This window comes from Oncorhynchus mykiss, chromosome 16 (genome assembly GCF_057628025.1).
Source record: "Oncorhynchus mykiss isolate SJ-2025 chromosome 16, ASM5762802v1, whole genome shotgun sequence".
In the NCBI taxonomy this organism is placed as follows: Eukaryota; Metazoa; Chordata; class Actinopteri; order Salmoniformes; family Salmonidae; genus Oncorhynchus; species Oncorhynchus mykiss.
In genome coordinates, this window is record NC_143037.1 from 54,957,191 (window position 1) to 54,982,284 (window position 25,094).

The 25,094-nt window shown below is 42.9% G+C and overlaps 3 protein-coding genes across 8 annotated transcripts in view; all 3 read right to left on the reverse strand.

The window, feature by feature from the left end:
- Window positions 1-10,417, reverse strand: part of plekhm2 (pleckstrin homology and RUN domain containing M2) — a 32,009-nt gene extending 21,592 nt beyond the window's left edge. For 2 of the 4 annotated variants that reach the window (XM_090203318.1, XM_021566373.3), the window contains exons 1-8: window positions 9,663-10,417; window positions 8,473-8,579; window positions 8,245-8,354; window positions 7,708-7,807; window positions 7,516-7,603; window positions 7,100-7,265; window positions 6,577-6,630; window positions 4,594-4,873 (exon numbers count right to left, since the gene is read on the reverse strand). In XM_090203318.1, the coding sequence (XP_090059444.1) occupies window positions 4,594-4,873; window positions 6,577-6,630; window positions 7,100-7,265; window positions 7,516-7,603; window positions 7,708-7,807; window positions 8,245-8,354; window positions 8,473-8,579; window positions 9,663-9,722 (965 nt within the window). In that variant the 5' untranslated portion in view covers window positions 9,723-10,417. The remainder of the gene's footprint in view (window positions 1-4,593; window positions 4,874-6,576; window positions 6,631-7,099; window positions 7,266-7,515; window positions 7,604-7,707; window positions 7,808-8,244; window positions 8,355-8,472; window positions 8,580-9,662) is intronic. The other 2 variants (XM_090203320.1, XM_090203319.1) reach the window with 1 other exon arrangement.
- Window positions 10,418-10,600: 183 nt separating this feature from the next.
- On the reverse strand, window positions 10,601-15,905 carry ddost (dolichyl-diphosphooligosaccharide--protein glycosyltransferase non-catalytic subunit). Its single transcript, XM_021566378.3, has 11 exons — window positions 15,556-15,905; window positions 14,897-15,007; window positions 14,705-14,791; window positions 14,491-14,594; window positions 14,195-14,289; window positions 13,991-14,084; window positions 13,708-13,856; window positions 13,423-13,570; window positions 13,134-13,254; window positions 11,249-11,355; window positions 10,601-11,122 (listed from the first exon to the last, which is right to left on the reverse strand). The coding sequence occupies exons 1-11, from the start codon at window positions 15,881-15,883 to the stop codon at window positions 10,973-10,975; spliced, it is 1,494 nt and encodes a 497-aa protein (XP_021422053.3). The 5' UTR covers window positions 15,884-15,905; the 3' UTR covers window positions 10,601-10,972.
- Window positions 15,906-16,197: 292 nt separating this feature from the next.
- On the reverse strand, window positions 16,198-24,856 carry zbtb17 (zinc finger and BTB domain containing 17). Of its 3 annotated transcripts, none has more exons than XM_021566379.3 (15): window positions 24,641-24,856; window positions 22,787-23,007; window positions 22,352-22,528; window positions 21,839-22,156; window positions 21,662-21,751; window positions 21,199-21,458; window positions 20,838-20,980; window positions 20,162-20,462; window positions 19,938-20,025; window positions 19,513-19,629; window positions 19,215-19,335; window positions 19,003-19,133; window positions 18,319-18,591; window positions 18,040-18,129; window positions 16,198-17,785 (listed from the first exon to the last, which is right to left on the reverse strand). In XM_021566379.3, exons 2-15 carry the CDS (start codon window positions 22,989-22,991, stop codon window positions 17,421-17,423), a joined length of 2,679 nt encoding a protein of 892 aa, XP_021422054.2. In that variant the 5' UTR covers window positions 22,992-23,007; window positions 24,641-24,856; the 3' UTR covers window positions 16,198-17,420. The 3 variants fall into 3 exon arrangements, with proteins under 3 accessions (XP_021422054.2, XP_090059449.1, XP_090059448.1); XM_090203323.1 differs by lacking the exon at window positions 24,641-24,856 and adding an exon at window positions 23,350-24,217; XM_090203322.1 differs by lacking the exon at window positions 24,641-24,856 and adding an exon at window positions 23,346-24,217.
- Between the last annotated feature and the right edge of the window lie 238 nt (window positions 24,857-25,094).

Here is a 25,094-nt window from a genome sequence, read left to right on the forward strand (position 1 = left end):
GCACCCGCACTGGAGACACCGTGCGCACCACAGCATAACACGGTGCCTGCCCGGTCTCTCTAGCCCCCCGGTAAGCACAGGAAGTTTGCGCAGGTCTCCTACCTGGCGTAGCCATACTCCCTGTGAGCCTCCCCCAAGAAACAAACATACAGTCAATAACAGAGTAGAAAAATAAGTCTATATACAATGTGAGCAAATGAGGTGAGATAAGGTAAAGGCAAAAAAAAAAGCCACGGTGGCGAAGTAAATACAATATAGCAAGTAAAACACTGGAATGGTAGATTTGCAGTGGAAACATGTGCAAAGTAGAGATAGAAATAATGGGGGTGCAAAGGAGCAAAATAAATAAATAAATACAGTAGGGGGAGAGGTAGTTGTTTGGGCTAAATTATAGATGGGCTATGTACAGGTGCAGTAATCTGTGAGCTGCTCTGACAGCTGGTGCTTAAAGCTAGTGAGAGAGATAAGTGTTTCCAGTTTCAGAGATTTGTGTAGTTCGTTCCAGTCATTGGCAGCAGAGGACTGGAAGGAGAGGCGGCCAAAGGAAGAATTGGTTTTGGGGGTGACCAGAGAGATATACCTGCTGGAGTGCGTGCTACAGGTGGGTGCTGCTATGGTGACCAGCGAGCTGAGATAAGGGGGGACTTTACCTAGCAGGGTCTTGTAGATGACATGGAGCCAGTGGGTTTGGCGACGAGTATGAAGCAAGGGCCAGCCAACGAGAGCGTACAGGTCGCAGTGGTGGGTAGTATATGGGGCTTTGGTGACAAAACTGACGGCACTGTGATAGACTGTATCCAATTTATTGAGTAGGGTATTGGAGGCTATTTGCTAAATGACATCGCCGAAGTCGAGGATCGGTAGGATGGTCAGTTTTACAAGGGTATGTTTGGCAGCCAATTCTAGTTTTAACTTTGGATTGGAGATGTTTGATGTGAGTCTGGAAGGAGAGTTTACAGTCTAACCAGACACCTAGGTATTTGTAGTTATCCACATATTCTAAGTCAGAACCGCCCAGAGTAGTGATGTTGGATGGGCAGGCAGGTGCAGGCAGCAATCGGTTTGAAGAGCATGCATTTAGTTTTAACTTGTATTTAAGAGCAATTGGAGGCCACGGAAGGAGAGTTGTATGGCATTGAAGCTCGTCTGGAGGGTTGTTAACACAGTGTCCAAAGAAGGGCCAGAAGTAAACAGAATGGTGTCGTCTGCTTAGAGGTGGATCAGAGAATCACCAGCAGCAAGAGCGACATCATTGATGTATACAGAGAAGAGAGTCGGTCCAAGAATTGAACCCAGACGCACCCCCATAGAGACTGCCAGAGGCCCGGACAACAGGCCCTACGATTTGACACACTGAACTCTATCAGAGAAGTAGTTGGTGAACCAGGCGAGGCAATCATTTGAGAAACCAAGGCTATCGAGTCTGCCGATGAGGATGTGGTGATTGACAGAGTCGAAAGCCTTGGCCAGATCAATGAATACGGCTGCACAGTATTGTTTTTTATCGATGGCGATTAAGATATCGTTTAGGACCTTGGGCGTGGCTGAGGTGCACCCATGACCAGCTCTGAAACCAGATTGCATAGCGGAGAAGGTATGGTGGGATTGGTAATGGTCGGTAATCTGTTTGTTGACTTGGCTTTCGAAGACCTTAGAAAGGCAGGGTAGGATATATATACAGTGGGGCAAAAAAGTATTTAGTCAGCCACCAATTGTGCAAGTTCTCCCACTTAAAAAGATGAGAGGCCTGTAATTTTCATCATAGGTACACTTCAACTATGACAGACAAAATGAGAAAACATTTTTTAAGGAATGTATTTGCAAATTATGGTGAAAAATAAGTATTTGGTCACCTACAAACAAGCAAAATTTCTGGCTCTCACAGACCTTCTTTAAGAGGCTCCCCTGTCCTCCACTCGTTACCTGTATTAATGGCACCTGTTTGAACTTGTTATCAGTATAAAAGACACCTGTCCACAACCTCAAACAGTCACACTCCAAACTCCACTATGTACCGGTGCCCGACCAGTCGACGAAAGCCAACATCATCCACGACAGAGAACGGTTGATTGTCAAGGGCAATGAATTCCATTATCTTTGCGTTAAATGGATTTCGACTTTGAGTTGTCTCGCTGAAATGTTCTTATTCTTTCAAATGACTGCTCAACTTGAACTTCTTTAGTTGTTGGAAGTGTGTGCTTAGTATTTCTCTGCTTTTGTTCTGTGTAGCCCTGTACTTTTTGTGGCGTCATTAGGTCATCTACCTACGCTGTATAGGGATGCACGTCAGCTTTGACATCGGGTCGATGCCGATGTTGCCATTTTTAGCTAATATCTTCCGATTCCGATATGCTCACCGATAAATCGTGCATCCCTAAGTGAAATGCTTACTTACAAGCCTTAACCAACAATGCAGTTAAGAAAAATAAGTGTTAAGAAAGTATTTACTAAAATAAACTGAAGTAAAAAGAAAATGGAAAAATAACAAATAATTAAAGAGCAACAGTAGCAAGGCTATATACAGGGGGTACCGGTACAGAGTCAATGTGTGGGGGCACAGGTTGTTTGAGGTAATATGTAGGTAGAGGTAAAGTGAAAATGCATAGCTAATAAACAGAGAGTAGTAGCAGCGTACAAATGGGGAGGGAACAATGCAAATAGTCTGGGTTGCCATTTGATTAGCTGTTTAGGAGTCTTATGGCTTAGGGGTAGAAGCTTTTTGGACCTAGACTTGGCGCTCTGGTACCGCTTGCTATGCGGTACCTGACTAGGGTGGCTGGAGGCTTTGGCAATTTTTAGAGCCTTCCTCTGACACCGCCTGGTATAAAGGTCCTGGATGACAGGAAGCTTGGCCCGAGTAATGCACTGTGCGTACGCATTACCCTCTGCAGTGCCTTCCGGTCGGAAGCCGAGCAGTTGCCATACATGACAGTGATGCAACCATGCTCTCGATGGTGCAGCTGTAGAACTTTTTGAGGATTTGAGGACCCATGCCACATCTTTTCAGTCTCAGTCTCCTGAGGAGGAATAGGTGTTGTCGTGCCCTCTTCTCGACTGTCTTGGTATATTTGGACCATGATAGTTCATTGGTGATGTGGACACCAAGGAACTTGAAGCTCTCAACCTACTCCACTACAGCCATGTCAATGAGAATGAGGACGTGCTCAGTTCTCCTTTTCCTGTAGTCCACAATCATCTCCTTTGTCTTGATCACGTTGAGGGAGAGGTTTTTATCCTGGCACCACACTGCCAGGTCTCTGACCTCCTCCCTATAGGCTGTCTCATCGTTGTCGGTGATCAGGCCTACCACTGTCGTGTCGGCTGCAAACTTGGTGTTGGGAGTCGTGCTTGGCCATGCAATTATGGGTGAACAGGGAGTACAGGGGGACACTGAGCACGCACCCCTGATGGGCCTCTGTGTTGAGGATCGTGTACTGATGTGGTGTACTCCTCAATGTCATCGGAAGAATCCCAGAACATATTCCTAGTCTGTGCTAGCAAAACAGTCCTGTAGTTTAGCATCTGCATCATTTGACCACTTCTGTATTAAGTGAGTCACTGGTACTTCTTGTTTTAGTTATTGCTTGTAAATAGGTTTCAGGAGGATATAATTATGGTCAGATTTGCTAAATGGAGGGTGAGGGAGAGCTTTGTACGCGTCTCTGTGTGTGGAGTAATGGTGGTCTAGAGTTTTTTTATTTTTCTCTGGTTGCACATGTAACATGCTGGTAGAAATTAGGTAAAACTGATTTTAGTTTCCCTGCATTAAAGTCCCTGGCCACTAGGAGCGCCGCCTCTGGATTAGAATTTTCTTGTTTGCTTATGGCCTTATACAGCTTGTTGAGTGTGGTCTTAGTGCCAGCAACAGTTTATGGTGGTAAATAGACAGCTACGAAAAATTTAGATGAACTGTTAAATGAAACAGTGTGGTCTACAGTAAATAGTGTGGTCTACAGCTTATCATGACATACTCTACCTCAGGCGAGCAAAACCTCGAGACTTCTTTAATATTAAGTACTTGGTACTTCGTGCACCAGCTGTTATTTACAAATAGACACTGACCACCACCCCTTGTCTTACCGGAGGTAGCTGTTCTATCTTGCCGATGTACTGAAAACCCAGCTAGATGTATGTTATCTATGTCGTCGTTCAGCCACGACTGAAACATAAGTTATTACAGTTTTTAATGTCCCGTTGGTAGGATAGTCTTGATTGGAGCTCATCCAATTTATTTTTAAATGATTGCACGTTGGCTAATAGTGGGTAGGGGTGCCTTGTAAGGATCCAACGTTTAGTTGATAATCCGCCTCTAATGACAAGGCACCCCGACCTACGTCCCCGATATTTCCGTCTCTTCTTCATGCGAATGACAGGGATTTGGGCCTTGTCGGGTGTCCGAGGGCTTTGTTGATCTGATAACTTTAGCTTACAGACATCGAGATTAAGTGATAATGTGCCAATTGGATTCAACAACTCCAAGCTCTGTGTTGAGGCTGAGAAAAGTATGGGTAACATAAAAGGATAACCACCTAACTAGGCTAATTCCCATGTAGTTTAAGCCACAGAGGCTAATGTTCGGGGTGTGTGCTGTACCTGATAACCTCTAGCTCGTTGCTGATGCTCTCCATGTCGTCCCTGGTGTCGTGGTGGCAGCTGGCTGTGTGGACGGGTGTAATGTCAGCCGAGGTGTTGGTGTCCGAGTACTCGTTGAAGGGGTTGTGTCTGAAGGTGGGGCTGCGGGGCGGTGGCGGCGGCGTTCCCCTCACTGTGATGACGGCAGCGGCTGCCCGGAGAATCACAGAATCACTGAAGACCGTCTGAGGGTCTGAGGCATTTGAGCGAGGACAGCTGACTGGGTCGGTGAGGTCACCCTCTATGGAGGGACACACACACAGTCAAATGAATAGACGAACAGTCACACGTACAGTATGCCACAGGCTACTGAACACACTCTGGGTGTAAATGAATGAGAATAGATACTGGTGCTTTGGCTGGGACAGGGGTGAGAAGGTCACACAGGCAGAAAGACAGACATAAGCGACAAAGGCCTTGGCTAAACCATCCTACCATAGCTTACTGTACAATATAGTTGATAAAGCATACATAAGGGCACAAGTGTTTATTAAATTGATTTAGGATGTTTCATTATCTGTTCAAATTAGGTGCCTAATTGATATTGTTGAAGTCAATCAATGCAACATACCAGGACTTGCTTGGAGAAATTATACTTAAATTAAACTAGTTAGCCTATGTCAAGTGAATGAATGCAGTGCCACATGCTAATGTTGGTGACAAAAGCTATAAAGGCTGGGTTGAACCTAGACCAAATACATGCATTCCAATGTTTCCACAAAGAGAAAGAGAGAATATTCCACATATATGCCAGTAGATACCAGACAGAGTGAGTACCATTTCATTAGGCAATGCAGCTCTCATTAGTAATATTCCACATCAATGCTGCATTAGCTTTAGGATCACATCTTCAAAGAGAAACATGTTGCGTGATTCATTAAAACATGATCGTCAACGTCTAACAATTCACCAGTGCATAGAAATTTCTACTTAGAAAATAACTTACCTGGCCATAAATCGTATTAAATGTTGGCAATAGTGCCACATCATAATTTATTGCATAAAGTTGAGCACAAAATGCCCCTAAAATTATATATACATAAAAAATGTTAACATCTAGGCATCATTATGATATTCCTCCTGTTGTACTCTACAAATGTAATGATATTTGCCAGCAGCATACCACCCTGCATACCACTGCTGGCTTGCTTCTGAAGCTAAGCAGGGTTGGTCCTGGATGGGAGACCAGATGCTGCTGGAAGTGGTGTTGGAGGGCCAGTAGGAGGCACTCTTTCCTCTGGTCTAAAAAAAAAATATCCCAATACCCCAGGGCAGGGATTGGGGACACTGCCCTGTGTAGGGTGCCGTCTTTTGGATGGGACGTTAAACGGGTGTCCTGACTCTCTGAGGTCATTAAAGATCCCATGGCACTTATCGTAAGAGTAGGGGTGTTAACCCCAGTGTCCTGGCTAAATTCCCAATCTGGCCCTCAAACCATCACGGTCACCTAATAATCCCCAGCTTACAATTGGCTCATTCATCCCCCTCCTCTCCCCTGTAACTATTCCCCAGGTCGTTGCTGCAAATGAGAACGTGTTCTCAGTCAACTTACCTGGTAAAATAACGGATAAATAAAATAAATATTAAGGAGTGATGCTTGATTCAGTAGTGTCTTCAAAGAGAAGTGTAAAAGCATTACCAATCCATTTAGCCTACTTCCCAAGAAACTAGCAGTAGATTAATCAAAAGCCCTTTGATTCCTTTCTCTACCATTCCCTCTTAGCATTAGCTAGCTGCTTGTTCTTTATCAGTATTGATATTGCAATTAAGATACTCCAATTAAACCACTGGCTACACAAACACACAGAGGACCAGCATGCATTCAGCACACACAGTGGGATGGCGGACATGCATGATGCTGTGAGACGGGCAAGGGGGTGGCAGGAGAGGTGAGGACGGAGACAGAGAGGGAGGGAGGATAGGGGACGGGTAACCATGTCCCACCTTCCCAGTCTGCACTTGGCTGCAACACGGGGAAGATGTCACCGAAATCATAATCTAAAAAAGGAGGGATAAGACTCAACATTAGAACAGGAAGGCCCGAGAGAGAAGAGACAATGGCACACACTGAAAACATGACATATGAGAGAAATATGATACACATATGATGATAACAGACACAGGTATGGCAAGGCAGACAGAAAACTACAATTAAAAAAAATTAAGACTCGATGGTTTGTGGAAAGTGATGAGAGATACTGTATGAGAACATTCACACCATACTGTGTTGGGTGCTCAATGAAAATCCCTTCAATGTGAGCACTAGACTATTATTTCTACGTAATAACCCATGAACGGGTTAACCTGATCGATCCAACATCAGCTTCAACACCCCATTACTCGACACACCGGCCTATGAATTAGGCTAATGGACCGCATAACACGGAGTGGGTGGAGACTGAAACCAAGGTAGAGAAAGAGAAAGCAAGAAAGAGAAAGCAAGAAAGAGGAAGGTGGAGCCCCTGACCTTCACTGGACGGGGCGATGGCGCTGTCATCCCATTCCAGGTTGGTGGAGGTGAAAGAGTGCAGGGACAGGCTGTCTGAGCTTGGGAGACGCTCCTCAAAGTCCAGAAGGTTATGGGGCTTGTAGTACTCCGGCATGTAGGGGGCCACGTCCAAGTAGGGGACATCCTAACACCCAGAAAACAAAACAATGGAGGTTTGAGAGTGTTGTTGATATTACATTATACATGTCTCTTTATTGACTGAATTATTTATTGGGTTTTACGCACCAACCATGTACTCTGTTTACATTCTTTGGTTAAGCCAAGTTGTACCTTCTTTTGTTACAATAAAGCCTGAACATTGAACTGTTGGACTTTTGTAAATTAGGGGTATTGATGTGAATTCTAATGGTTTCAAACAACGGTTTAATACTGACCAACTCCAGATCAAAGCGAATGAACTCCAGTCCCGACACCAAAGTGAGAAAGAGCGTGAGGTGATCATGGCTGCATACCAATGCATTTCTGGGGGAGAGATTCAAAGCAAATGGTGTATTTACAATAAGGAGACTAGCTACACGCATTAGTCAAAAGGAATAATATGATGCTCTTTAGGTCAGAAGACTCACTTGAAGTAATACTTCTGCAGCAATCCTTGGTTCTCTTGGAAGAGACGGAGGTAGCTTTCTAAGGAGCTCTCACTCAGTGCTAGGTATAACCAGGCACGACCTGCACAGAAACACAACAGAAAAATAATTGCTCAGTACGAGGGACATGGGTATAAGTAGATCATTTTTACAAGCACCCTCTATTCTTTCTTTCCTGTCTGAACTTGCAAATAAGTCAAACAAGTATACCTACAAAGAAACCTCTCTGTAAAAAGAGAAACAAACATGTGCAAACCACAGTGGTAATTACTGTAATCCTGACCTCAAATAACAGCAGTCTTGTGCTACATTTCTGGCATGTGACACAAGAGGAACTTACATTTGCCAAACCACTAACAAATGTCATTCACATTATGACAGTAAATGGGAGTGTATGAATTTATTTACAGAAATGGCATGTATTCGTGTTTACTACTATGAAATGTTTGTCTCTTAAGTTGCCCACAAGACTGATGTGAATGTGTGCGTAAGATGTGGTGAAAATTATTGTGTTCTTACTTCGCCCAAGGTTGGTTGCTATGTGCTGGAGCTCGTCTATCTGCCGGACCGCTTCCCTGCGGGTGAAGTGTAGAACCAGGACCCAATAACCTGAGGAGATATCCTGCAGCCTGCAATGCACAAAACAGGAGAGTTGAAGAACATAGTTCAAAACGTACAATCACAGACAATGTCAGAGTTAGGATGTATCAAAGTACTGAGAAGATTGGTCTCTCTCAGTCTCCTTACCCATAGAGCAGTGCATGGTCGAGGTGCTCACACAGCCGCTGTAGGACCCGGTCGTGATTCCGAATGGCTGGGGTTTCATCTTCACAGGCAGCAAAGTAACTCTGCAACTGCAGTCAGTGCACAAAACAGGTGGAACTGATTGATGTGAGTAGGCCCACAGCCAAACTAGAAATATGGTGATTTCTTCCCTAGTCATGAGACCCTGAGAGGAGTACGCCATGCATCAAATATTGACAGCTGACAAGCATGATTGTGCAACGTCTGTCTGAGGATACAGTATAGGCTTTGATGGAAGTATGGAGCCTGAAATTGGTTAAATGCTACAGTATATCTGATCCCCTAAATGGTATTACCATGACTAACTTAAATTAATCAGACTTTTGTGCGTCACCTCAGAAATGACCAGTTAAACAGCACTGACTGAATATACTGGAATGTAGAAATGTAATAAATTCCAGTCCCCTGATGGTAACGTGACCACGAGACAGACTGGGGACAGGAATTAACCAAATATAGGCAGAAGATGATTTGAATATCATATCAGGCAAGGTCTATAAAGCAGTGGTAGTCTGGCACAGCACAAATACTTTGGAAGGAAGGGACTCAATGTTACCACACTGCACAGGTTTATGCAAAGGGTGAATGTCAACATTCAAACAGGGTTCAGCCTAATTTATGAAGACACCTAGAAGTCAAATACTGAATGTAAATGTTTTCACAGTACTCATGTTAATCTGAAGCAAGTTTATTGAAATGTGTTTGGAAAATTAGCAACAATATGTTGTCCTTCAAATAGACCTAGCTAGCTACCCAAGGGTTGCTGATTCGACCATGACAAAGAATTTTAAAAGCAAGTTTATTACGTGACAGTATCGATATGCGGCATAGTTTTCACCAGACATTGAATGTCTCGACCAACCAATACAATACTAGTGACGTTAGCTAGTAAACAAAACACCCATGTTGATATACTTAATCCATATTTGTTAGCTAACTAAACAATGTTCAAGGACCTTGCAGTCATCAACTGTTTTCTTTCATGAACCAGGCCTACTTATCCTAGCATGCGTTTATTTTTACGCCTGCTACGTAACTTAGGGTAATACTCATGTTTAGTCTTCAAACAAGTTAGCTAGCTAATCATGCTAGCATGAAGAATGTGTGCTTACGAGACATAATATCAAACTTACCTTCTTGACAGACAAAGAAATGTTTTCCAATATTCGGTCCTTGACTTTAAGTTGATCCATCACTGGTCTCCTTGGCTGCCTGCAGCTGTCAGCTGATTCACAGAAGTCTCGATGTGGTCTGTTGATGTTCTCAAAGCTAGACAACTGATAGCTAAGCTAGCTAGCCATTATTATTTAATGCTGGTACAGTAATTGGCTAGCACACAACATAAACCATCAAGCAAGCAGCTGGCTAGGTAACGATAACGTTACCGTATTAACGTTTCCGTAGTTAAACTAGCACACAAGACAGTGGCAAGTGCTAGCTACTAACGTTGACTAGTTTCCTAACTGACGTTAGCTAGCTACGGTCTCAATACTAGCCTCGGAAACGCTTCGAATGACTATTCAACTAAACTGGCTAACAAGTTAGCTTGCTAGCTATCTAGCCAACGCGTTACCTTAGCGCTACAGAATGAATCTCCCGCTGTCATAGGTTGCGTACAGTTTCGGTGTAGCTAGCTACCCAGTATTTTAATATCAGAATTGTCCTTTAATATATACACTTCTTCAAACTTACTTTTACTTTAGATAAACTTATCATTGTGAAATTGCGAGACCATGAGCAAGTTCAGGCCCAATGTTTAGTCTAGTGGAGGAATAAGTTCTTGACAATGATAAGCTCAGCAGCTAGCGATTCCAAGTTCTACGTCACTAACCGCCTGTCAATGAGCTCGTGACACACCAACAAAATTGTTGTAGACAGATGTGGGAACGGATATATTTTCGCAAAAAAATGTAATATATGTTCTGCCCTGTCCTGCTACAGGATATGTTATCGACTAATGTCATGTCAACATTTTATTGTAGCTTTCAAGGACTTGTTTAACTTTCTAGTAGTTTAAAATATGTTAGGCTTACCACAGAAACAGATTTTATAAGACAACTAAAATATTCAGTGCATTTCCATATCAATGTGTTTTTAATTCTCGTACAAGTGGGTGGGGGAAAAAAACAAATTCATGGAATATTTCCAAACAAGTGCTTCACCTGATATTGAGATCTGGACGCAACAACATCCAATTCCCAACTTAATTTTAGAATGCTCACAGATAATTTAAGTGATTATTTTATACATGAACGTTTTTTTTTTTTTGTACAAAAGCTGAGTAAGTTGGCCTGCAAAGCCCTAATTAAATGCCCCCACAACCAATATAGAAGCAACAATTACAATTGTCAACTCTTTTTGCAGGTTCTGACAGACAATTTAAGCAACCAAGAACCTTCACCCCCATTATCTACCAGCCCTCCCCTAATACACATGTATCACCCTAGTCTGACTTCTCCTTTTCTTTCATGTGAAGGAAGACTATGCTGAAGACAAAGAGTCCTCCCATCATAGAGAAGACACTGGCATAGTAAGGAAACGCAGAGGGGATGAAGCGGTCATACTGGGTGTGCTGCAGGGGTCGCACCGACACCTATGGAGAGGATGTATACATTAGCAAATGAGCCTCTTACAGTTCAGGACTATATTATGTTGTTTTCTTATAGGGTGATAGGTACCTTCCATTACAAAACATGTTTTAATGTAACAGTTCCCTCACCTGAGTGGAGGAGTACAGGTGTGTGTAGCCTAGCCTGTTATAGTCCACCTTGAACTGGAACACTCCATACACGTCAGGCAACTTAAACTGGACGCTGTACTTATCTCCTGTTAATTAAGGGGAAAAAAAATAAAAAAATAAAATAAAATCACATTTCAAATCAATTTGTATTAGTTACATGATTCGTAAACAGGGGCAGACTAACAGTGAAATGCTTACTTACGAGCCCTTCCCATCAATGCAGAAATAACATGAATAAATACACAATGAGTAACGATAACTTGGCACCAGTACCGAGTCAATGCGCAGGGGTATGAGGTAGATATGTACACATAGTTAGGGATAAAGTTACTAGGCAACAGGATGGATAAAACAGTAACAGCAGCATATGTGAGCAGTCAAAAGAGTTAGTGCAAAAAGTGTCAATGCAGATAGTCCATTGTAGATATTGGTTAACTATTTAGCAGTCTTATGACTTGGGGGTAGAAGCTGTTCAGGGTCCTGTTGGTTCCAGACTCTATGTATCGGTAGCAGAGAGAACAGTCTGACTAGGGAGGCTGGAGTCTGAATTTTTTGGGCTTTCCTCTAACACCACCAGAGGAAGGCCTTAAGAGGTCCTGGAAGGCAGGGAGCTTGGCCCACGCACTAACCTCTGTAGTGCCTTGCAGTCGGATGCCAAGCAATTGCCATATCAAGCAATGATGCAGCCAGTCAAGATGCAGCTGTAGAACTTTGAAAGTTTAAAGATGCACACTTTTGAATACAATTCTTTGATTTGGGTTATTGGAAAACTATTCTGGCTCGTGAGAAATACAACAAAAAAGAATTATGGAAATAATAATGGAAAAAGATTCATGTCCAACGTTCCCTCTATTTTTTTTGCCAGCACTGAGCATATTTCAGGTCTGTTGAGCAGAAACTTGAATGTTGTGAACATTTTGTGCAACGTCCGGCATGCGTTTACACTGAGCCTGTACCCACTAAGTTACCATTTTAACAGTAGCAAATTAAGCTACAGTGGCTATTTGATCATAATGTAAGTCTATCAGAATGGCCTACCATAAAAATAAAAAAATAAATGGAGAAAAGGCATCCCATAACATTTTCACATGAAAAAACAGCTATTCTATGACAGCCTACAGTAGCCGCCAATGTGTGGCGTTCAATATAGGCCTACATTCCATGAGACTTTTTCAAAACTTTATGCAGAGCTTGACATTAACCTTTTTAGCCACTTGTCCTTCAGACAAGTATGTGACTGAAAATGTATTGTATGATGCAAGAAACCACCTTATTCATTATTCCCATAACATTATATTAGAGAATCAGACAAAAATGTATGCTACCCTCTGCCCATTAGATTCTTCAAGCCCGTCTCAAAATACAATACTGCCCCTCTTAACCTGACTTACTTTTCAAAGATGGCTAGAAATGTACACATTTCATGCATTTTGTTGGCAGCAATGACTCCATTGCGGACCAAAAACTAGCTATAACTGGGATAATAACCTACTAACAAGCAAAGAATATCAACAAATGTGCACACGGGCTCTGCACCTTGATCTCAAAACAAGAGCATCTAGGCTACTCGTAAGTTGCAGTCGCTCGTGCCTGTAAATCCCCATTTCGATACACTCTGCCTACAACAAAAACAATATTTCATAGTTTGCTTTATTTCGGTATGTTGCATTGAAAGGGGCTGATATTGAGTCGATCACAATTACCACAGTAGAGGGAAACGTTGAGCTGAAAAATATTGTAAACTAACAGTGTGAAAATCAAGTCAACTTCAGAGAAGTTGAATGTTGTGCATCTCTGCAGGGGCAGGTATTTTTTCACGGACTGCTTAAAGAGAACATTGGTCATGTCTGTGAAATATTCATACCATTTTTCTTCAGGTAGGTCCTGACGAAGGGGTCAATTCTCACAAACTCCAGCTGGATGTCTTTTCCGTCAAAGGGAACCCAACTGCCCTTGGACAGCTTCTCAATAACAACGCTGTACTCCTGTGTCGGAAGTAAGGGACAGAAACAATGCCATGCCACGATGAAAACTAATATCTTCATGCTCACTCATGAGCTCAACGGGCATATTTTCAACTTTGAATGTCCGCTAAACATAAAAATTGCTAAATACTGTCATCATAGATTAAATCATGGCCTTCAGTGCCTCACCACAAGGTCTGTGATTGTGTAGGCTGCAGGAGGGGTGCTCTCGCCCACAGGATGATGGGTAACAGCTCCCACCCGGAGTACGCCAGCCTCCTTGAACACCCATTGGGACAGAGCCTCAGCCAACTCCATGTTCCCAGTCTGAGCGTACCTTCAAGGAGGTGCAAGACAGGAATTAAAACAGTTCCATTTCTAGAAATACAAGGGTGATTATTGGACAATTAAAGTGAAAAAGTAGGGCAGGCAATTGCAGAGCAGATGATGAAAAGCACTAGGAGAGAGAGTTACCTTTGGGAGCCAGGTGTGGCCTTCTGCACAGCTGAGTTGAAGAAGGCGTCGCTGAAAAAGTACAGTGAGCCGCTGAATACCACACGGGCGTTGTTCCTGGCCTGGAGTCCAGCAATCAGAAGAGTGTTCTTTCCAACAGCATGGGGGTACTGTCCAGAAAGAAGGAGAACATAGTGTCAACCAAAATATAACGTTCCAGGGATAAACACCTTATACATGCACATAAGTTATTACATTTTCAAAGGAGAATGTTTGATAAGGAAGGAAACAGTGCTGGTATTACCTGAGAGATGGGGCGGTCAGGGAAGTAGGAGTAGGATGTGGAGGAGCCAGTCAGGATGTCCAGGACCAGGGGGTTATCTGGGTCTGCCACCATGCTGGGAGAAGATGACAACAATCCTTCACCATGGGAAACAACCAAATAACAGTGTAGTAATAACCCTTGTTAAGAGCAAATAATTGTTCTCCACTGTAATGATAGACTCACCCAACACCCTTGAAGAGGATGGGTTTGTCACTGGGGTTCCCAACAATAGTGGGAGCCTTCAGCAGATTCTCAGGATCAGCAACAATCAGGGTATGCTAGGGGAAAGAAAAACAGTTACATCTTATGATCATAACCCACCTCAAGTGCTCTGTAATTCAAATGGACACTCAAGCCACATCTTTTCTTGAGAAGTCTACATTACCAGACAGGTGTGCAAACAGTGCCTCTATAAGCAATTGCAAAAACTACAGCTTAAAGGTTCACATTAGAATGTTATCTACATCTCTTCTGCTTACCTCACCAGGGTCTGACACATCATAATGGTGGTGGTCAATTACAGCAGTCTTCTCCTCATCAAACTCAATCCCACATTCACTGCCCAGCTCTCTAAGTGGGTCACCTAGGGCAAAAGAGATGACAAGACAATGGCACTAGTTCCAGAGTAAATGAAGAAGCCATTTGTGTGGTTTTTACACGCATCATGGAAGAATAATCCATCTTTGCACTTACCAATATCAGAGCCAGCAGCCACCAGGACATTGCCTCCACCATCAATGAATGATGTGATGGTCTCAACATTGATGTTGCCACCAAAGTCTTAAAGGAAAAACATATGCATTGAATAGTTTAAACTTTGTAACAAGAGTCACTGAGTAAAGTTATGAAATGCCACAAAAATGTTCAACTGCAATATTAACTAACCTTCCACGGATGGGGAGAAGATTATGAGGTGGTCATAGAGAAATTGGCCATATTTGATCAGGGATAGTGAAGGATCATCTGCAGTCTTGAATGAAAGGTCAAAACCACGATCTGCAAAAAGAAACAGCTACATCAGCCGGCTGCAAATGTATTTGCTTTACACATTTGATCCCCTAGGATATGCTGTTAACCAGTCATTTCTAGTGCATAAAAAGAATGCACTACTTTGAGGGATGCTTGTATTAAAAATGTGTATTGCCTTGGATATACATTTGGGAAACGTCATGTAACCGCACATGCGCAGTGGGGTCTGTAAAATGTGCAGGATGTAGCTCAGCAGTACACTACAATCACAATTAGTGCAAAAAGCTAACATCGTCAGGTGGACAGATACGAGCTATCTTCGTCTTCAACATCGACAATGGGAGCTAGCTAGGTACTATTTGACCAAAATCAATGCCACACGCCCCAGCAGTGACACCTTTTCCTATGCAACGTTAACAAAAGTAGCTAAGATTAGCTAGCTAGTAGTGGACAGATACGAGCGCTAACTTGGATTAATATCTGAACGAAAACACGTTGTTATTGAATGTAATATTGCGAAACCATTAGCTACCTAAGTATCAATGATTGAGAAAAGCATGAGTATTCCTTCTCACCTGCCAGACTGCGGAAGAAGATTGAATGGGTGTCTCTTATGTTGAGGTTGTCCAACAAAACGAGTGTCTTTCCGTCAGCCAATGCCATGTGCATCATAGACGATATTGTTAAGAAGAAAATACAATTGTTTCCCAACAGTCTGGATTTTGTTTGAGCCATGCTTACGGTCCGTTTATTGGATAATAACGTAGTACTACCCCGGCTCGTTTGTATGTCTGATGTCCACGTCGCCATTTTGGGAAATAAGCCGACGTCAGCTTTAGCAGTAAACCTACCTTTGGCCTCAGAATTCAGCCAATCGCACACAAGAACGCGTCCATCGTGCATTCATGTTTGACAATGAACACCACCAGGGCACTTTTATTTTATTATGAGGGAGTGTGATTTTCTGTAATATCTGTGCGAATACTTAATTGTTTGTATTTTTTGTCAATAAATGATCTGCAATACTGTGCATAATCATAATTTAAAGACACAAGTGGGTCATACATTCTTGTCCCAATATGCAACATATAATGCATTATGCCGGTCAGTTTTCAGTGTTACTCAACTTTTTTATTCACCCAAGGAACACGTGTGGTGTTAGGTTCAACCACATACATTTAACAGTGAAGGGGGGAAAAACGAGCAGCTCAGTTCTGTTTTGATGTAGCCGTCTTTATTGATCAGTTTTTATACATTCTCCCCCTCACCCCATATTTAATCAGCCATTGATTTAATTTAAAACAGAAGGTGTATGTCATAATCTGTATTATAATCTGTATCAACTAAAAAAAGATTTGCACGACCCAGTATCAACCAGGACTGAATATAATCATAATCTACACACATTGGTATGCGATGTTAGGTGTTCCTGCTGCCATTAAACTAAGCTTTCTCAAGGAAAATTTTTATTATTATTATTATTTTTATTCTAATATAGGCTAGCATACATAGTTAGTTAATGATTTCTTGTACTTCTTAATACCTGCCAAGTCAGTGCTACAAATCATTGAGGAATGACAGTGCAGGGCTGTTTCATGATTTACACAGGGATCAATTTGAAAATAATCTTGTCAACTTGTGGAATGAATCCACAACTTGTCATTTCTCATATGGATCCCACCAATAGGAAGTGATTTCAGTTTTCTAGTTATCTCCACAAAGAGTAATTATAATAGGTTAGTAGGAAATAGAACAAACGTCAACGTGCACAGCATTTACATTGTTTTCCTGTCGACCATGGACGTGCAATGTGAAAGAGAAACAACATTTCTAGCAAATCCTTCTCACTCAAAATGCTAGTAGCACTACACAAAGTAGTCTATCAATCGTTTATGTACACTTGTGCTTTTAATTAAAATACTTCAATGAAGTATACTAAAATACCTAAACTAAGAGAGGAACATTTACACTATCTCAGTAAAACAAGGCAGGAATCTGTAGGCAATATTTTACTACCTATCTGTTTTTTACTGTCAGGGAGAAGAAAAACAAAAGTGGTGTGATGTATCAACTGACCTTCCTGCCCTGGGATATACCGCATGACGATTTTCTAAATGAATAGCCCATTTCTATATTTTATAATATACATTTTAAACATACAGTGCAAAATTGACTATAGCATGTTACATACTACTGCTACCGTCTAAAGAGATTCTAGAATTAGGGGAACTTATGTCAGAAGAGGCTGACAATGCTTTGCTAAATCTCTATAAATCTCTATTAATGATTATGTAAACTCGTGATTAGAAATCTTACTTTCCTTTTCCCACACAGGGCAGGAAATTGTCAAAAATTATGACTAATTACTCACTCAACGCACTGTAACTTGGGGTGTCATTGCACACCAGATATAATCAGTTCTTCAATGTACTTTTCTTCCCTAAGCCTCACACTCCATCTCTTCTCCCTCTGTTCCAGCCTCATCTTTCCCCTCCGGCTGGGAGTCAGCTTGGGCCACCACCTCTCCCCCCCCCTCCACCTCCTCCTCCTCGGCCTCACGGGTGTGGAAGACGAGCTCCCCTCCCTGGATGACCTGCTCGGAGGTGGGTTGCCAGGTTGTGGTAACAACTTCCCCCACGGCGGTGGCTCCTGCAGCAGCGGCGTACTGCTGGTAGAAGTCCGAGTCAGCCTGGAACATGACCAGGGCCTGGGCCGTGTGGATTCGCACGTGTTGGGCCAGCGAACTGGCATCCAGGAACTTGTCACCGCACGAGTCGCACGCATACAGGATCTGAGTGTTGGGGTCTGGGAAGAACAGAGAAGACTGATGGTGAGGATGTACAGTATGTGTATAAGGAAGTATCATCTATAGCCCCAGACTTTATTGTGTGTTATCCTCAATGATTTTATTCATGTGCATGAATGGCTTTTTAAGTTTTATGTGTGCTTGTTTTTTTTAAATGGTCTAATTAATAAACGAAAAAATACTGATATTACATTCCGTGTTATCCAAGTGATGAATAGTAATAGCTGATCAAAGCTGTGTTGGCCAGTCTCACCTGCTTCCTGCACCTTCTCCACAGCCTTGGTGATCTCTGCTTTTAGAGCCTCCGTCTCGTCTGCTGAGACAGATGAAGCCACAGGCACCACTGGAAACAGACAGAATCCATAGAAACGCACAACAGGAGAATTTTCTTCATTATTCCGAGTCCATTTCTTTCTTATTCTCACACAGCCACATTCCTTTCAACTCATTCATATTACAGTCACATCCACTGCATACCACCATTCTCCTCCCCCTATCTGAACTTCATTAACCAGCATGCTATCGGTCTGACCTGTCAGCTGGGCCACAGAGCTGCCAGCCAGGGCCCCTGTCGCCAGGGTGACGATGTCCTCAGTGGTGACGGTGACGATGTTGATCTCGTTGTCGTCCATCTCTGAGGCCGACCCACCGTGAAACCCGTCACCCCCATCGTCGCTGTCGCCCCCAGCAACCACCAGGCGCTTCATCCCGGCCTTACCCTGGTGGACGGTCTTGACGTGGGAGCGCAGGTTGTCAACGCGGTTGAACCCGCGGCCGCACTTGTCACACAGGAAGGGCTTCTCTCCTAGGGGATGGTGGGATGAAAAAATGACTTGAATGTAGACTAATGTTATACCTCAGGGTAAGGAGGTTGCAGGGACACTAAAGACAGAGGAGATATAATGTACCCAGATACCCAACAGCTTTGTTTTCTTCACTGGAAATATACCTATATTCCATTTTTTTTGTTACATATTATGTACTATTTTTTGACTATCCATTAACCTAATGTACAGTAGCAGACATAGAAAGATGCCTGAGCAGAGACCCAACTTCTGTTTTTCAGAGAAAACAGAAGTTAGGTTGAAAATACGGTTTCCCTGAAAACCAGAAAAAAATCTGCTTTCTGTCAATGTCGCCAAGGGTGTGGAATACATTAATATCCACTACTTCCAGGGAACCTCACTTTCTGCTCACTCACAATGGTACTTCCTACCTGTGTGAATGATGATATGCTTGGAGAGATCCCCAACGTTGACAAACGCCTTGTTGCAGATGTGACACTTGTGTGGCCGGATGTTGTCATGGTGACGGATGTGATTGGCCAGCTGACTGGACTGGACAAACCTGAAGTCGGAGAGAGGACATAAACGGCTCTATGTTATATCAATAGGATCATACTGTGTGTGTGTGTGTGTGTGTGTTTACCTTTTGCCACAGCGGTCGCAGACATAGGGCTTCTCTCCGGTGTGCTGGCGGACATGAGCGATGAGTGAACTGGCCTGGGTGAACCCCTTCCCACAGATCAGACACAGACACGGCTTCTCCCCTACAGGAGACACACACACACACTACAGTTACATTACAGTCTCTAACCAATGATGCACTGCACAGGCATTTCCTGTTATTATGGCACATGTTTATGTTACACACATGTTAAGGCTACACAGTACAAAGCATGAGGTAAATGTGAACCGTCATATAAATCAATTTCTAGGACTGTTACCTGTGTGTATGCGCTCGTGTCTCTGTAGCGCCCCGGGGTCGGAGAAAGCTCTCTGGCAGTGCATACAGATATAGGGCTTCTCCCCACTGTGAACACGCAGGTGTCTCTTCAAATTCCCTGGGAAACAAAACTACAGTTATATACCAATACGAAGACCAGAGACTAGTTATATATATATATATCTCTCAACACAGAAAGCGACCAGGGCCTGTGTTCATAAAGTGTGTAAAAGTAAGAAAGAGTGCTGATCTAGGATCAGGTCCTCCCATGCAAACGTATTCATTAGAATCAGTGTTGCCTTTTAGATCATAATTAATAAGATTACATGAACAGTGAGGTCCTGATCCTAGATCAGAACTCCTACTCTCTGAGACGCTTAATGACTACAAGCCCAGAAGTCCACCTCTCGTCTAGTCTGGTGTTACCTGAGGTGGTGAACTGTTTGCCACACTCTTTACACTTCAGAGGGCCGTCTGTGATGTGGATCTTCAGGTGAGCCTTTAGATTCCCAGTCTGTCCAAACAGAGGAATAGCCAGGTTAGAGTACAGTTAAACATTTCAATGCAAGGATAGAGAGAAACTATATACAGGGTTGTACAAAAACACTACAACATTATCAGTGTAGTTGTGTTTTAGTAGTGGTCCTAACCTGGTTGAACCGCTTGTCGCAGTGCGGACACCTATGGCCCTTGTCGGCATCATGGGTCTCCAGGTGGCGCATCTTGGCAGTGGGGTCGGAGAAGGCCCGGTCGCAGTAGTCGCAGTGGTACGGCTTCTCGCCGCTGTGCACCAGCATGTGGCGCTTCAGGTTGCCAGACGTGGTGAAGAGCTTGCCGCAGTCTCTGCAACTGTATCGGGCCTCGCCTGTGTGACGCTTCCGGTGCAAGTTGAGCAGGCTGATCTGCCGATAGCTCTTCCCACATGAGGAGCAGCAGTAAGGTTTCAGGGGGCTACGGAGAGAGAGACATAAGATATATTTAAGTAAGATATAGCTACTTATATTTACTCAGGTGTTGAGAGGTTTGAGAGGATGTTGATGTAACGAAACTCAGATTTTTATGACTGTCTTGAATTTAATTCAGTATCAATTTGATCATCGTTATTATCAGCAAGTTACAAGGGGATGTGTTGCACAAATCGCCTCGTTCATACAAAGTCTTGTTTTTAAACATTAAGAGAGGGTAGATCTCTTCAAGCAAATCTAAAATGAGAAAGTAAACCAATCGATCTGCAAAGAGAACATCAACAAGGCCCCAGAAATAGAACAAAGGGATTGGTTTGTCATTATGCCCATGAGAAAGACAGGTGATGAGCTTGATACGAACCTGTGTGTTTTCTCGTGAGCCTTGCAAGCAGCCGGGTCGGAGAAGGCCTTGTGGCAGTCACGGCAGCTGAAAGGTTTCTCTCCTGTGTGAATGCGAATGTGTCTCTTGAAGTTCCCCGTGTGGGTGAACTTCTTTCCACAGTCCTAGAAAATACATGGCACATAAGTTAGAAATGCGCAACCCCCAATTACATGAGTGTAAATGCAATATCCTCCATTTGATAGGACAATATACAAACAGTTTAAAACAATAAGTCCTCTAATAGGGAATAGATCATGAAAAAACTTTCAAGCCGATAATTTCCATGTTTATTCACAGTGTGCAAAGTAACCACACACATAAACAAGCACGCGGTTCTCACCTCACACTTGTGAGTCACAGAGCCGTAGGACCGTGACTCGGTGCGGTCGGTGACAGCACCCAACCGTAGCTGCTTCCTCTCCTCTCCGCTCTCTGTCCCCTGGCCGTCTTCTCCCTCATCTCCTTCATCCTCCTGCTCTTCTACTTCTTCTTCTTCACCACCTCCCTCCTCTTCCTCCTCCTCCAGCTCGCCCTCCTCCACCTCTTTTTTCTCTTCATTTACTGTCTTTGGTGCGCTACTCCCCTCATTGGAGTCATTATCTATGAATAGGAATTGCATTACCATCAGACACTGTGGCCCACTGCAGTCAAATATTTAGAAAATATAGCCTTCCATCTTCCCTTACTTGAAGTAGTCACTGATCCGATATGATTGGATAGGAGAAAGCAAGGTAGCTTTAACCTATCCAGTCATGGCAGATCTGTAATTACTCCTAGGAAGGTCAGTCAATCTGTTTGTTTACCCTGTGAGAGGTTGCGTCGAGGAGCTCTCCGTGTCCTTCTTCTCCTGGTGCTCATGTAAGACCTACAGGCTGCAGACTTGAATGGCAACTCTAAGTACAAAATAAATATTCATCAGCACAGCAATATCAAACATACAGATCATCAATGAAAAGTATGAAGACAAATTATTCACATACTGGGCGTGTAGTCCGCATCCGAGGGGTCATCCTGAAACTCAGGCACATCTTTGGCGGTGCTCTCCAACTCCTCACTTTCAGCTGCAGCTTTTCTCTGTGTGGCGTAGGTGGAGGTTTTGGGGGGTCTTCCTCTCCCCGGGGTCTGTTTGTCTGGGGTTTTTCTGGAAATCTGGCCATCGTCCAGGGTGGTCTCCTTCGGGTCCTCCTGAAAGCCCTTTGGCCCTTCATCCTCTGCTGAGGGGTTTGGGATTTCCTCATCATGTGACCTTGTCTCTGACGGCTCCTTCTCCGTGTTTTGCTCTCCTTCCTCAATCTTGTCTTTATGGTTTGGAAGAAATTATGGGTGAGAACAATATTAACCAGAAATAGTCAATTTCCTGAAGAAAATCAGTGTGCCTGCTTCAGCTGTCCCAAAAAAATGTACTGATAACATTAGTGGTCTTGTTAAAGCGAGCATGCTAATGACTATGTACTAATAACCGCTGTTTGTGAACTGATCTGTACTGTACTCACGGTCAATTAAGTATTGTGTTGTCTGGGATGTGGAGACTGCCAGAGACTGGTAGGCAGAACAGGCATTGACTATCTCCTGCATCTGCAGGAACGTGGCCACCGCCACCACATCCTCCACATTCTGAGGACTCAGACTCAGCTTGGCCGTGTACATGAACTCAAGGACTTGGCCCAGACCTGCAGAATACACAGGGATGGATCCATGAGCCCTGCTGTGACTGAGGCAGGCAACCTAAGCATGATGTTGAACATGGTCTTGGATATTAAGGTAAAGAAAATAATTCAGTGTTTTCCCTCCATATATTTTTGTCTTAGGTGGGGAATACCATAATTCATAATAGTGTTATCATTTTCGAACAAGGCTTTTAGGGGCAACAGCAGACATCCACTTATTGCAGAAATCCTAACTCATCAACCAGGGAAAGGCTTATGTACCTGCTGCGTTGCTAATATCCAGGTGCACCACATCCTTCTGGTCCAGGAAGAGGGTGCGGAAGTAGGCGCTGCAGGCAGCCAGCACAGCCTTGTGGGCCTTGAAGTCCTCCCCATCCACCACAAAGGTACAGTCACAAAGCAGGCCCAGCTGACGCTGGTGATTGAGCTGTTCCAAAACCTTGCCACTGTGCCAGGGAAAGTCCATCCTGGAGAGTGGGCGCCTTGGGAAGCCATTGACACAGTGGATTGGGTTACAGTTGTATTGATACTTAGTCAAGCAGGTGAGGCAACACATTACCACTGTCAAACTAACCTACATGTTTGGAACTTTAAACAAAAACATATCTGGAGAGGGGATTCATTATTACTATTTTATTGTGTGTTACTATTTTGTTTTTTTATTTGTTAATTTTCTTACTTTTTAACTGTATAGTTGGGAAAGGGTTTGTAAGTTAGTATTTCACGGTAAAGTCTACACTTGTTGTATTCGGCGCATGTGACAAATACAATTTGATTTGATTCTCACTTAAAATGTGACTAATAATTATGATATAATCACCCACGGTTGGTTTATTCCTCAGTGCATCTATCATATGTAATTTAATAATTTGACATTTCCTGACAACTAAATAATCGGGGCTCACAAGATATAGAGCCCACAGTGGAGGTTTCATAATACCCACAAAACCTAGCGGTCAAACAGGGAAACAGTTCCAATTGTATTTCCACCATTAATTTTTTCCCATAAGGGACTTCAGAAACACTTAAAATAGGGGCGTAGGCTTACCCTGGCATGATGTTTTGATAACTCTCTCGGACAAGGTGATTCTTATCAATATATTTGTCTCTATTTACTCTCAGATTCAAAAATGCTAATTAGCATTAAAGTAGACATCTCTAGCTGACGCCTTTGCTAACAGGTATTGTGTCAATTTAAAACTTGCACATGACCATTCACAGAATTGCCAATATATATATTTTTTGTGCCAATTTATTGATTACTAAATTTAGCTAACAGATAGTTAGTTAATCCAGAGATTCTTACCATTGCTTTGATTTGGTAGTCTCGTCCAGATCATCATGGCATTTTTAGTTTTTTTTATGATAGCCCTATTAGCAGATAATAAACATTTATTTTTGGGGTGGTGAATATATTGTATTGAAACAGCAGGGAGCAGGTCTCGAACCCTCGACCTTCTAGCCCGAGGTCCGGCACGCTATCGACTGTGCCGCAAAAGCATGCTCGTGCGGCAGAGACGATTTCCGCGCTTATAAACCCAGGGTCGTTACAATATTCATAAAAGACATCAAACCGTCACGCTTGGGTAAGCCTACAAAAATCACAGCTCTTATTTGAAATGTTTCTAAAAATCCACTATGGGGAAAATGAATGGTGGGAAAACGATTGGAACCATTTCCCTGTTTGACTGCTAGGTTTTATGGGTAATATGACTCATTCTGTGGTACTCTATGGTGTTGTTTTATTTAAACAATTATAGCAATGCAATATTAAACTTATCAAAATAAGCCAGGGTTGGCCTATATCGACAATTGACTGTTTAAAAGTCCTAGTTTAACCATCGATGCGACAGACTGTATACCAATGGTTCGCAAATCATTTGTAATTTAAGGAATTTCATGAATGTATTTTTTGACGATGCAGAAGATTGATTACGAATCCTATATCCTTCTACCCTCGCTATCCGGGATTAATTTAGCGTGTCTAGACATGCATGTTTTGGACAAACAAGATGGCGTTTGGCTATAGAGAGGCCTTTCTTTCTGCTAGTCCTTAGAGCCTCGTTCTGTACTTTAAGCATACGCCATCTTTCAAAAGGAGTGCATTAAAATTACCTCTCAAGAATCGCAGGTTTCTCCACTCCAAACGCTTGTTATGTTGTTGTTTCGTAATATTTTCTCACAATCCGTTGAATTTGTTCAATCGAGTTTTTCGGTGATCGATCTAGCCCCAAAGACTCGATTCACCGCCATCTTCCACTCTCTGATCGATTGATAGTGGCCGGGTGGATAGTTTACATGATGCGCATGCGCAGTTTTATTTCTGAGCGTGGAATGGTGTAAAAAAATGGCCACGTGATGGCGCACTAAACCTGGTCGTATTCAAGATGGTTCTCACAGTAAGAATTTCTTTCACTACCACGTTGTGCCTAAACTAGTATATGTTATTTTAATCCTCATAATGACATACTAAAAACAATGGACAGCTTAAGTGTAAATGTTTGAAAGGGGTAAGAAAATATAAATGTAGCTATGGCCATTCTTAGTGGTGTGCACTTTTTCTTTTTTC

Excerpts from the sequence above, each read along its gene's own strand:
- ddost (XM_021566378.3), bottom strand. The coding sequence starts at position 15,883 with ATGCACGATGGACGCGTTCTTGTGTGCGATTGGCTGAATTCTGAGGCC. Across the intron at positions 14,792-14,896 it reads CTTCTCCCCATCCGTGGAAG|ACTTTGGTGGCAACATCAAT; the intron begins GTTAGTTAATAT and ends TTTTCCTTTAAG. Across the intron at positions 13,255-13,422 it reads ACACAATCACAGACCTTGTG|GAGTACAGCGTTGTTATTGA; the intron begins GTGAGGCACTGA and ends CTTCCGACACAG.
- zbtb17 (XM_021566379.3), bottom strand. The coding sequence starts at position 22,991 with ATGGACTTTCCCTGGCACAGTGGCAAGGTTTTGGAACAGCTCAATCAC. Across the intron at positions 21,752-21,838 it reads GGATGCGGACTACACGCCCA|AGTTGCCATTCAAGTCTGCA; the intron begins GTATGTGAATAA and ends TTTTGTACTTAG. Across the intron at positions 20,981-21,198 it reads CTGTGACTCACAAGTGTGAG|GACTGTGGAAAGAAGTTCAC; the intron begins GTGAGAACCGCG and ends TGTATTTTCTAG.